Below are 13,740 nucleotides of genomic sequence, written 5' to 3'. Positions count from 1 at the left end.
ATGAAAGTTGTGTTAGTCTTATAGCTCAAGACAGTAATTGGGTAATTGACTCTGGTGCTTCATTTCATGTTACTTCTCATGGTGATTTCTTTATATCTTACACTACCGGTGATTTTGGTAATGTCAGAATGGGAAACAGTGATACATCTAAGATTGTGGGTATTAGAGATATTTGCTTAGAGACCAGTATTAGGAGCAAATTGATACTCAAAGATGTTAGGCATGTTTCAGATATTCGTCTTAACTTGATATCTACAGGTAGACTTGATGATGAGGGTTTTGCATACTATTTTGGTGAAAGTAAATGGAAACTCACTAAAGGTTCTCTGATTATGGCAAAAGGAAAGAAGATTAACTCTTTTTATGTCATGGAAGCTAAGCTACACAAAGGAGAGATTAATGCAATTCAAAAATGTGAAAGTATAGATCTTTGACATAAGAGGCTTGGACATATCAGCGAGAATGGACTTCAAACTCTTGCTAGAAAGCAGTTCTTACCAGAGTTGCAAGGTACATCTCTTAAATCTTGTAATTATTGCTTAGTTGGAAAAACACATAGAGTTGCATTTCAGACATATCCATCATCTAGAAGATCAGATGTTATTGATTTAGTTCATACTTATGTTTGTACTATGCAAACTAGAACTCTTGGAGGTGCTATTTATTTTGTTACTTTTATTGATGACTATTCTAGAAAAGTGTGGGCTTTTGCTTTGAAATCTAAAGACCAGGTACTCGATATTTTCAAGGAGTTTCATGTCAGTGTTGAAAGAGAAACTGGTAGAAAACTAAAGTGTATTCGATCGTGGCGAGTATAGGGGTCCTTTTGAGAATTATTGCAGGTTCCATGGTATTAGGCTTGAGAAAACAATTCCTAAAACTCCTCAATAGAACGGTGTGGCAGAAAGGATAAACAGAACCATTGAAGAAAGGATTAGGTGTATGCTTTCCCACGCCAAGTTACCAAAGTCATTTTGGGGGGAGGCTATGAGAACTACAGTTGATTTGATAAATCTTTCTCCATCAGTTCCTCTGAAAGATGATGTTCCAGAGAGAGTATGGAGAGGAACAGATATATCTTATAATCACTTAAGAGTCTTTGGGTGTAAAGCATTTGTTCATATTCCCAAAGATGAGAGGTCCAAGCTTGATAGTAAAGCAAAAACATGTATCTTCTTAGGATATGGTCATGAAGAGTTTAAGTACAGATTATGGGATCCAGTGAACCAGAAGATTATTAGAAGCAGAGATGTTGTGTTTCTTGAAGACCAATTGTTTGATGATGGTGATAATATTGAGAAGCCAGTAAACTTTGCTTATATTCCTTGTAGTTTGGGTCCAGTTCCTTCACCTGTAGTTCATGATGATCATGAGGGAGATGAACAAGAAGATTGTGATGAGAATACCAATGATGATACACCTACAGTTGATGATGTTGAACCAACTGAACATGCACCTCCACCACCAATTGAGATTCCATTGAGAATATCCACTAGAGAGCGACAACCATCTACCATATATCCTCCACATGAGTATATTATGCTTATTGACAGGGGAGAGCCAGAAACTTACCAAGAAGCTATTCTACATGAGAATAACAGTGAGTGGGTTAAAGCTATGCAAGAAGAGATGAGATCCTTGCTTGAGAACCATACCTATGACTTGGTAAAGTTGCCTAAAGAGAAGAAAGCTCTCAAGAATAAGTGGGTTTATAAATTAAAGACCGAAAACAATAGCTCACAACAAAGATACAAAGCACGACTAGTTGTGAAAGGATTTAGTCAGAAGAAAGGTATTGACTTTGAAGAAATATTTTCTCCGGTTGTAAAAATGTCCTCTATCCGAGTTGTTCTTGGTTTGGCTACCCGCTTGAATTTAGAAGTTGAGCAACTTGATGTGAAAACAGCATTTCTTCATGGTGATTTAGAAGAAGATATTTATATGGAGCAACCAGAAGGTTTCAAACAGGCACCTAGACAATGGTACCAGAAAATATGGTGTGTAAGCTTAGGAAAAGCTTATATGGACTCAAACAGGCACCTAGACAGTGGTACAAGAAGTTTGATTTCTTTATGATGAGCCAAGGGTATGATAGAACCACATCTGATCATTATGTGTTTATGAAAAAAATTTTAGATGATGATTTTATTATTTTATTGCTATATGTTGATGATATGTTGATTGTTGGCCATGATGTTGGAAAAATTGAAAAGCTTAAAAGAGAGCTAAGTAAGTCTTTTGCCATGAAAGACTTAGGATCGGTAAAACAAATACTTGGCATGAAGATTCTTCAGGAAGAAAAGGAAGATTTGGCTATCTCAGGAGACTTACATTGAAAAGGTTCTTGAAAGATTCAACATGAGTAAAGCTAAAGCAGTTTGTTCCCCACTTGCAGGTCATTTCAAGCTGAGTTCGAAACAATGTCCTACAAGTGAGAAAGAAAAAGAAGAAATGTCCAAAGTGTCTTACTCATCTGCAGTATGCAGTTTGATGTATACTATGGTTTGTACTAGGCCAGAAATAGCTCATGCAGTTGGAGTTGTCAGTCGATTTCTCTCAAATCCTAGAAAGGAACATTGGACAGCAGTGAAATGGATATTAAGATATCTAAGAGGTACTTCCAAGTTATGTTTATGTTTTGGTAATGATGAACCTTTGTTAGAAGGTTACACATATGCAGACATGGCAGGTGATACTGATTCCAGGAAGTCCACTTCGAGATTCTTGATGACATTTGCAAGAGGAGTAGTCTCTTGGCAGTCGAAGTTACAGAAGTATGTTGCTCTATCAACCACAGAAGCAGAATACATAGCAATTACTGAAGCCTGCAAGGAAGCTTTATGGATGAAAAAGTTTCTATAGGAATTGGGCTTGAAACAGGAAGGATATACTGTTTACTGTGATAGTCAGAGTGTCATTCACCTCTCCAAGAATTCAACATACCATTCTAGATCCAAGCATATTGATGTGAGATATCACTGGATTCGTGATGTGCTTGAGATGAAATAATTACAGTTGAAAAAAGTACATATCAATGAGAATGGTTCAGATATGTTGATAAAGTCTTTAATTAAGGAGAAGCTTGAAGCATGCAGGCGAAGAGCGGGCTTGGTATAGCCCACCATATGAGCTGGAGGGAGAGAATTGTTGGGTCCAGCCCATATGTGGGCTTAGACAAATTTGGGCCATGAGCCCAAATCAAAGAAATCAAGAGAGAAAGGGCAAAATTGGGTGATGGCATGTGTGTGTGCGCGTAGTGAACTCATGCAGCGTGCGGCAAGGAAAGAGGAGAGAGAAATAGAGAGAGAAAGATTAGGTTTCTGAGTTTTCTGCTTGACGATATGTGTTCAAACGTTGTTAGTTTCGACCCAAATTTTATGTGGAGAATCCTTGCAGCAAACTCTACAATCCTAACGATGTTGATCTGCAGTTTACCCTCTCTAAGGTACTTTCCTGTGATATCCACTTTGTGAGACCTAGAATTCTCTTTTGAGGAGATCAATCCTATATGATGAAGATATGCTATTCTTGAGCCAAGATCTATGATCTTGATGTTATTCTGATCCTCTAGTTATTCTAGAGAAGACCTACTGTAAACATGTTATCATTATTATTGATAGTGGAAGTTTGAGGTAGACTACGGTCATGTGGTTTTTCCCACATTGGGTTTTTCACGTTAAAAAGATTTGGTCTCACTGTGTGATTGATTATTTGCTCTATTGTTTATGCTGTGCTGATTGATATTTATATTTAGATATCAAATTAGTATTTTGACGAGGAACTATTTTAATATATAAAGAGGAAAAAAATATTCCGCTTTAACGTATTTTTTCCAACCGTATTTAATGTGCCTCGTTTGCAAAGCATGTGATGGGCATGCGGTCTTTATAGTCAACTAGTCTCCTCACACTCAATGCACCCTAACTAAGCTTAACAAGCAATGTGCCCTACATGGTTGTCATAGCCAACGAGTCTCCCACTACTCGACACATCCTAAACATGCAAAATGTGTTACATGATTGATGTGACCTTCATAGAAATTGTGTCCTTTTGTGCTTATGCTCCCAATGCAGCCCTCGGAGACAAGACATCTCCATCCTCGTAAGGTACACTTTAATTGATTTCTGATGCTAGTCACAATTGTCGATTTCCTTAGGCATAGATTGCACTCGCATGAATAAGCCTTTTCGAAGTGTGTGTGTATGTCATGCCTAGTTAGCCAAACTTGTTATTGTCAATCGGAGCTAAGAGGAGAATATTTATTATAATATTCCTTGTACCATAAATATTCTCTTAAAAGGATCCATGATGACGCTAAACCAAGAGGGGTCAATTAGTGCAAGCATATTTAAGAACTTTCTCAGAAAATAATTAAAGATACAAGAATGAATAAAAAATAAGATAATAAAGTATTTAAACAAACATAAACAAATAAATAAAAGATATAATAGTGATTTGGTCTTCTTAATTTACATCCACTCTCGATTTTTTTTTTTTTTTGAATTCTTAGGTTTCACTATCTTGATCTTACTTTGTATATACTTTCTTTCTTCTTGAGGCTTAGGAGTAAACATAAATAATAATCTTTACAACTCAAGAGAGAAATTCTCACTATACAAACTTGACATTTAAACTCAAGAATATTTGAGAACTCTTGTATGCAAAACCTCGTGAAGTATATGGATATATTTATTTTAATATAATAAATATATTTATTTATAATATAATTATATGGATATATATTTATATTCATTGAAGATATTCTAGCAAATATTTTAATTTAGTTTATATGAATCTATTTGTTGTGAGTACATGGAAAAACTAATTAGCTTCTATCCTTGGCTGCTATCCTAAAGACAAACCCATCAATGTTTTCTCTCCCCAATTGTTTTTGCCGAAAAAGACAAGTGAACGATATAAGATATAACGTGTAAAAACTATAAACATAAAAATAGAAGATTCTCATAGACAAAAGAAATAGTTTATATTGGTTATCATGATCGATTTTAATCTTTATTTCAAGTTCATGAATCAATCCTCTAAAATAATTTTGTACGAAACCTGCCAATAGCGTATGGGATTCCCATTTCAATTCGATTTCCAACGTTGACCCGAAAACCCGACGGCAGTGGAGGCGTGACTTCTTTCCTTAAAGGTCATCCCAAGAAACGCCCACTTCTTTTACCTGCTTTTTAATTGAATGAATAAGTGGGCCCACAAGAGATCCCCAGTAGTTGTTCCTGTAGGAAACGTGTCGTGTTGGAGTGACGTGTCACCCAAACCACCCGTAACGGAGTCGAGCGCCGAGTCCCATCGTGCAACGCTTCCGTAACGAGCCACTTTAGAACGGGATACCGGTCCACGTGTGTGCGGGGACTGCGTCTGTCTGTCCAATTACTTCGCAGGAACGGTATTTTAGTCCGTCTTGGTCTCTATCTCTGTCTCAGGCTTCCATAACTGGACTCCACTGTCACTTCCCTACGCCCACCCACCCTCTATATATACTGCTCGTAACCGCTCTCCTCTGCCAACTCTCCTATCTCGTTTTGGTCGCTTGAAGCTGTCCACAGACATATACACTGCTCGATACCGCTCTACTCTGCCAACTCTCCACTAGTCTTGGTCGCTTGAAGCTGTCTAAGATCTGATGGCCGTGGATGCTGTAGATGCCGCCGCCAACCGCGACGAGACGCCTCCGCCGTCGCCTTCCCACCTGGCGGAGTCGCACGCGAAGAATAATCGATCGAGGAGCCACCACTCCTCCTCCTCTCCCTCTCCCTCCTCTTCCGTAGCCCCCGAGAAGGATGCTGATGACCGCCACCGCCACCTCTTCAGCAAAGATGAAATCTACGCCGCCTTTTGCCTCGTGATGCTTTCCAGTGGCGGCTTCGGTGGGGAAGGAGGTTTCGAACATGACGTTGTGTTGCCGACGTCGGAGCAGCCTCTTCAGTCCTACGATCCAGCGCAGGAGCAGCAGACGCAGAGATCGCCTCTGAAGAAGCCACAGACGCTGCCTTTGGGGGAGCAGCAGACGCAGAGGTCGCCTCTGAACGAGCCGCTGACGCTGATGTTGTCTCTGAAGGGGCAGCAGACGCTGCAGAAGCCACCTTTGGAGGAGCAGCAGACGCAGGCGAAGACGTCGCCTTTGAACGTCAATTCCTACATCTGCTCCGAGTGCGGGAAGGGGTTCCCGTCCTTCCAGGCCCTCGGGGGACACAAGACCAGACACCGGAAGAAGGCGTCGGCGACCCTGAAACTAGAAGCGGCCGGTGAGGACACCGCCTTCTCTGTGTCGACCAACAGCGCCGCCTCAGCCGCGGTTGCGGGAGACGGAAAACCTCACGAATGCAAAGTGTGCCACAAGTCGTTCTCGACAGGGCAGGCGCTGGGCGGGCACATGAGGCGCCACTACGACGGCGTTGTTGGCGGCGGCCGCTCCACCGCAAGCAGCGGGGTGACGATGGCGGCGGTGTCATCTTCGGCCGCAGCGGGCTCCGGGAACGACCGGTGGTTCGACCTGAACCAGTTGCCATCGCCGCCACAGTTTCCGAAGAGGAAGGAGGCTGAGGAGGAGGTGACCAGCCATCTGGCGTCCGTCCCGAAGAAACCCCGTCTCTCAACGGCCGGCATCGAACCACCACCACCACCGCCACCGCCACCGACCTTGCATAGCTTCTTCTGATGTGTTAAAGATGTTATTTATATTGACGTTATTAAAAATATTCTTTTCCTCAATCAAATTCTTTTTGTTTCATTATTAATAAACTGTCATTAATAATTGTGAATAAAATAGTGAAATAGTGGTCATTGTTATGTCACAATTGCTGACTCAAGTGAGTTGACAGGTGTGTGTGTTTGTGGGCGCACGATTAAATGTCAAAACCTGGACCTGTCTCCAAAGTCAAAGTCGAAGTCAAAGTCAGATCTAATTGCGTGAAATAATTTATATCTTTTGACATGTTCTACTTCGGCCGATTCTTCATGCTTTAATTATCTCTCCCTGATTGAAGCTTCCTATGTCACTCAAAATATAAATCAAATCATAAACGTTATCAATTGGTTTCATCATTAAAATTCGAGATTCAACACCTTCAGTTACTTAGTGAGGTCAGCAAGACGTAGCTCGATTGTAATTTGTCATGCTAGCTCGAGCACCTGAGCTTCCACCTTAACAACAACAACAACAACAACAACAACAGGATACCATCCTTCTTCAGCCTCTCGATCTCTTCCTAAAGATTCCCAAAGATCATCACATACGCTGTCGATGAGGGCTATTACGTAGTGATGGTGTTGCAAATAAAAAACAAGTAGCTGAGTGAAGTGAATCTGAAGGAGCTAGCCATGACTTAACTTACTAGCACTTTGTAACGGAAGCAGGTGTCGACTATAGCCTCCCAAGGGGAATGATAGATTTGCTTCACCACCCTTGAACACAAGGATCAATGGTAGTACTACTTCAAGGCTACACTGCTAGTCATAGGTCCCTTACAATTAAATCATATGAATGATGGCATGTGTGACACGATACATACTTTTTTTACTTATTATTTATTTAATTTAATTTTTTTACACCTTATGTTGCCTGTTGTATGTATAATGATGCCCATGGATCTATGCAATGAGAATCAGATCGTAATGATATCATGATAATAAGATCGATTCGCCTTTAAACATAGATTCTAAATAATCTCGATCATAGGTTACTCGAGAGGAACATTGAGATAACTGGACAGACTGGTATACTGTATATATGTCTATATGATGGAAGTGGTTGGTTTTATAGTTGCTCATGTAGGGACACTAGGGATACAGTGCAAGTGCTCATTGGAGAATGAGTTTACTGATCAATCTGCTTATAGAATACTGGATGGTTGATGATATCTCATTATCAAATAGTAATTCCATCATCCCATTGATATATATGGTCCTTAGACTTGAGACACCAAGGATGTCCTGTATAGTACTCCTCTCTTTAATATCGGACTGATAGGTCTAGAAGTTTCAAATCTAGCATGGCTAGTCATCAAGAGTGGAAACCAACCTTACGAGGGCAATTAAGTGTCGCTAGAGAATCATATACTCTTGGTGTCATGAGAAGAATATCCTATATATTCTTGCTTAGGCAAATCCCTAGCCAAGATAATTCAAATTGAGAGAGAAAGAGTTCTTGGGAGAATATGATTAGAGTGAAACTCGGGTAGAAACCATATGAGCCTAACAATATAATGCCCGGTATACGATCTTTGGGATATTAGATGGATGTGGGACTATAAATATATGGTAACTGAGGGCAGACATGTTCAATTGATTAGATTCCCTTGTATCATCTAGAGACTACGACATAGTGGCCTAGTACATCTGTAGTCAATAAGTCAAATGAATTATTATCTTCATAATAATTCATTGAACTAGAAAAAGTTTTGATAGATATGACACATGGCTAGCTCGATATTGGGCCTAGAGGGTTACACACAAATGATAGGTGCTGCAATGAGTAGAGGTTCAGATATAATATATTTGTTGGAGCCCATATCTTATTGGATATCCAATAAGCCCCTGAATTATTGGATCCTATAAATAAGATCCAATAAGAGCTAATGAGAGATTATTAGGTAGAGATCCACTAATCCATAAGGCTTGGGTAGTTGGATGGAGATCTAGTACTAATAAGGTAAGATCCATTAGGGTAAGTTTATAAGGACCTCAATAAATAGGAGGGAAGCACAGAGCTATAGGCTAGACTCTTTTTGGCTGCCACCTCCTATGCTCCTCTCTCCCTCTCCTCCTTAGCTAACAACCTCAGTTTGAGGTGTGAGGATAATAAGAAGGGCCAACCCCTTTTTGATCGTGTGGTGCGCATGAACAGAAGGATTATGCAGTAATTTGAGGAGCATCTTTACAACGCTTATCATATGGATTACTGCTAGAGAGGAGGACAATTGACCTCCTTTATCATCTCTCATAGATCTATGGATTTTTAGGGATATACAATCTCCCTAAGTAACATATCTTTTATGTATACATAGTTTTTCGGTTTTGCGGGTTTTTGCATACCAATCTTTGCACGATGACAAGAAACTTTTTCTATAAAAAATTTTAGGATTTTATTTTTCTATTCTTTTTCCCAATAGCGATATCAGAGCTAAGTTGTTTATGTGAAAGATTAGATTTTAAACTGTGTTGTGTTGAATCATGTAGAATTATTTTTGTACGATTGTTATGATTTTTATTTTAGTTTTCAAATCTGAACTACATGTCTTCTCTCTATTAAAAAGAGCTTTAGATTAATATTTTGTTATCAAAATTATCATTGTAGAACATAGAGAAAAGGGGCAACAATTGTTGCTGACCTACAGTTTGGCTGAAGGCTGCTTGTAGCCTTGGTTGAGAGCACATCTTGCTGCTCTTGGCCTGGATAAATGCAGTAAGGCTAAGAGCAGCAAGGGGGCTCTCGGCTTGGAGGTTCGCAGCCCCTACAGCCTAGTTTCTTAGCCGCAAGGGGCAACCTTGGTAGCTAGGGTTTCATTGTTGTAGGAGTTGCCCTAGCGGCTAGGGTTTCCTAACAATAGAGGACACCTTGGGGGCTAGAGATCCCTAATCATCCATGGCAGTCCTATGACTAGGGATTCCTGGCCATAGGGGCAACCCTAGCGGTTAGGGTTTCCTGACCGCATTGGGCACCATAGGGTAGGGTACCCCAAAGGCTATAGAATAATTAGTTAAGTAATTTGAGTTTATTATTATTATTATTATTATTATTATTATCATCATCATCATCTAGTAGTCCTATATGATGATGTGTGATATGGATAGATGATCATGGAATGTGTGATTTGTGTACATATGATGTGATTATTATTAATAGTGGGGCCTACGAGCTTCCAATTTTTCTTATTTATTATCGAGTCTATATACTTGTGATTATGTTCTAATTACACAAGGAGGCACAGTGGGAGTCTGGAGATGACAACGGTACCCACGAGACTGAAATGGATGATCGTGACGCATAGAAATACGCCGAGATGTCGATGAAACCGATAAAGACAAGATGGATGATCATAAGGCATGGAGATGTGTCGATGCACATATAGATAGTGATGTAAGTGATTGAGCCCACTAGTTCGAGCTTGATCACATTAGGTTGTGGTCCATGATCATTTAGTGTGATTGCTCATGTGATATGTAATTGAACTATACACTTACTATATATGTATATATATATTTGCATATAATGTAGATATATATTAAATATGTATATGTGACATGACATATTAAGAGATCGAATCAAAGCCCCATCTCTCGATAATATTAAGTTAGTAAATGTGAGATAATTATATTAACCCACGTGACCTTCTATCGTTATAGGGAGAAATCGATTTTCGACATAGGTTGAGTTGTTCAAGTCCCTCGAGGCTCCCCTATATTGAGATTCGAGATCTTGCCTATGATATAGAGATGTCACCGGTGACCTAAGGACATGATATGGTTGGTCGAGTCCCTCGAGGGCATATCATCGAATCAAACTCATCTTATAACGATGGTGATAACTTAATCGAACATCATGGTTGGTTAATTCCCTCGAGGCCATAATGGTTCGGAGGCCAAATAGGATGGGAATCGCAACAAGTTGTGATCGGTAAGAGTTGCATACATATTCGGGCTTAGCGTAATTGATCGAGTCCCTCGAGTTTATGTTAATACACTTATTGGATCCTGATTAGTATTAGAGATCTATCGAGGGCCTTCAATTTACATATCGGAGGGAGTTGTGTGTTTCGCGAGAAAATAGTGAGAGTAAATTAAGATAGAAGACCTTATCTTAATTATTTTTTTTTATAAAATCTGTGTGTTATTTATTTATGTTATATATTTATTTTAAGAAAATATTACTTTTAAATCCCTTATGTGGCATACTTGATGTCAATCACCTTACTGGTCCAAATTACACAGATTGACTCGGCAACTTGAGAATTGTTCTCACGGTAGAGAAAATCGTATATGTCCTTGACATAGTGATGTCTACACCCGAGAAAGGGGCAAGCGAGGATGAGATTATTGCTACGTGAAATACATAGATGACTCTACTCTTGCTAAGTATTATATGTTGGGCTCCATGACTCCCAAGTTACAAAGGTAGCATATAACAATATGGATGTCAGATCCTTTCTCTTGTATCTCTATAAACTGTTTGAGGAACATGGAATAACTCAACGATATGAGATATCTAAAAGTCTCTTCCACGCTAGGATATGAGGGGACACCAATTCAGAACCATGTCCTTAAGATGATTGAATGGATAGAAAAATTTACGAGTCTAGGAATGGTCCTAAAGGATAACTTATGTGTGGATCTTGTGCTTTAGTCCATACTAGATTCTTTTTCACAATTCATCATCAATTTTAATATAAATAAGCATGAGGTGACTCTCCCTGAGCTCATCAATATGTTGAGAGAGGTTAAGAGCACCATCAAGAAAGAGAAGCCAATTCTCTATATTAGTGAGACCAAAAAGAAAAGGAAGGCAAATAAGTCCCTTAAGAAGGGCAAGGGCAAGGAAAAATCAGATAAAGAAAAGGTTGCCAAGAATGACCCGATAAAGGACAAATGCTAGTACTTCCACTATGACAAAGACATACACTAGAAGAGGAACTACAAAGAGTACTTTACAAAGAAGGTGAAATAGAAACATGGATTGCTAATCATAAGTGTCATACAAGCCAATAACGTGAGTGATGACACATGTGACATGAGACACACTCTTTTTGTTTATTATTTATTTAGTATTTTCTCATTTTATATTATATATTGCATATATTGTTTTGTCCATGAATGTGTGCAATGAGAATCAGATCGTGATGAGATCATGATAATGAGACCGATTCACCTTTAAACTCAAATCCTAAATAATCGCAATCATAAGTCACTCGAGCGAGACATCAAAATGACTAGTTATATTAGTGTGATACATACCTATCCATATGATGGAGGAAGCTAGTCTCATAGCTGCTCGTGTAGGGATATTAGGGATACTACACAAATGTTTATTAAAGAATGAGTTTACTAATTAATCCGCTTAGAGAATATTATATAATTGATGATATCTCATTGTTAGACAGCGATTCCATCATCCTAGTAGTGTATCTAGTACTTAGACTTGAGACACTAAGGATATTTTGTATAAGTGACACGAGAGTGTCTAATTTGCTACAATCTGCTCATATGGATCTTGTTGATGATATGGTATTTTTTTCAGCCAACAATATTGCCTCATAATCTACAACTCAACCCACTCAAATATGACAGCTTTTCAGCATATTCCCTATACAGAGTTAAGGCTGTTTTAAGATGCTTTTCTTCATGACCAAGGAATGCAATTAAAAGAGTTGGTTAGCAGCTATAAAATACTTAATTTCGAAATTCTCTCTGCATAAAGGGTTGTTTGATGCACAAGTACTTATTTTAGTATTTAGGGCTTAGAAAGGACTTTAGAAACTGATGATATTGGTAGAAACTCTCTTAGAGTGCTATTTTGAACTCTATATCTCTTGGATGTGTCCTTGAGTGGTGAGTCTTTTGCTTACAGTTCTGTATCCTTGTTTATTATCCTTAGGGTGATGATCTTTCTGTATCCCTTTGTGATTTTAAACTTGGTGGTGAGCTATTTTTTGTTTTTACCAAAGTTGCTTTGTGAGTTCACTCTTTTTCTATTTGGAAAACTCATTCTAGCAAATACAATTGTACTATTGATGTTTTTTTCATGTGTTTACTCCTTTTCTGCACGAAAAACTCATTCTAGCAAATACAATTACGATGTCGATGTTTCTTCATGTGTTTGCTCCTTTTCTGCATGAAAAATTCATTCTAGCAAATACGATTGTATTGTCAACTTTTCTTGTGAGTTCATTCATTTTCTATCCAAAAAAACTATGCTATCAGTTTTCTTCCGAAATTAATTCTACACACCCTATGGCCAGTTATCGAGAGTGATAACCAACCTTACGAGGGCTATTAAGTATCGATAGAGGATCATCCACTATCAATGTCATGAGAGGAATATCCCATGTATTCCTGCTTAGGAAAATCCCTAGCTAAGGTTATTCGGATTGAGAAAGAAAGAGTTATATAGGAGAATCTAATTAGAGAGACTAGAGTACAAACTGTTTGGGCCTTATAGCACCATACCTAGTATACGATCTTTAGGATATTAGAATGATGAAGGACTATAGATATATGATAATTGAGGACAGACAAGTTCAATGGATTGGATTCCCCTGTATCATCTATGGACTACGGCGTAGTGACATAGTATGTCCATAGTCGATGAATCGAGTGAATTATTATGAAGATAATAATTCACTGAATCAAAAAGAGTTTTGATCGGTATGACTCATGACTAGCTCGATATTAGGCCTGAAGGGTCACACATATATGATAGGTATTGTGATGAGTAGAGGTTCAAATATAAGTTATCTATTAGAGCTTCTATCTTATTTGATATTCAATAAGCCCATGAATTGTTGGATCCTATGGATGAGATCCAATAAGAGCAAATAAGAGAATTATGTATAGAGATATACTAATCCAAGAGGCTTGGGTAGTTGGAACCAAAGGGCCATAGGCTAGACCCTTTGGTTGTCACCTCCTGTACTCCTCTCTCCCTTTCCTCCTTAGCTAATAGTCCTGGTTTTGGGCATATAGACAGCAAGAAAGGTCGGCCCCTTCTTGATCGTGTGGTGC

At 38.9% G+C, this 13,740-nt stretch overlaps 1 protein-coding gene across 1 annotated transcript; it reads left to right on the top strand.

The window, feature by feature from the left end:
• Nucleotides 1–5,549: 5,549 nt before the first annotated feature.
• LOC103989765 (zinc finger protein 1-like) lies at nt 5,550–6,682 on the top strand. The gene has a single exon (XM_009408714.2). It carries the CDS (start codon nt 5,648–5,650, stop codon nt 6,680–6,682), a length of 1,035 nt encoding a protein of 344 aa, XP_009406989.2. The 5' UTR covers nt 5,550–5,647.
• The last annotated feature ends 7,058 nt before the right edge of the window (nt 6,683–13,740 follow it).

The sequence above is a fragment of the Musa acuminata genome, chromosome BXJ1-6, assembly GCF_036884655.1.
Source record: "Musa acuminata AAA Group cultivar baxijiao chromosome BXJ1-6, Cavendish_Baxijiao_AAA, whole genome shotgun sequence".
NCBI classification, from domain to species: Eukaryota; Viridiplantae; Streptophyta; class Magnoliopsida; order Zingiberales; family Musaceae; genus Musa; species Musa acuminata.
This window is presented reverse-complemented; position numbering and strand designations above follow the sequence as displayed.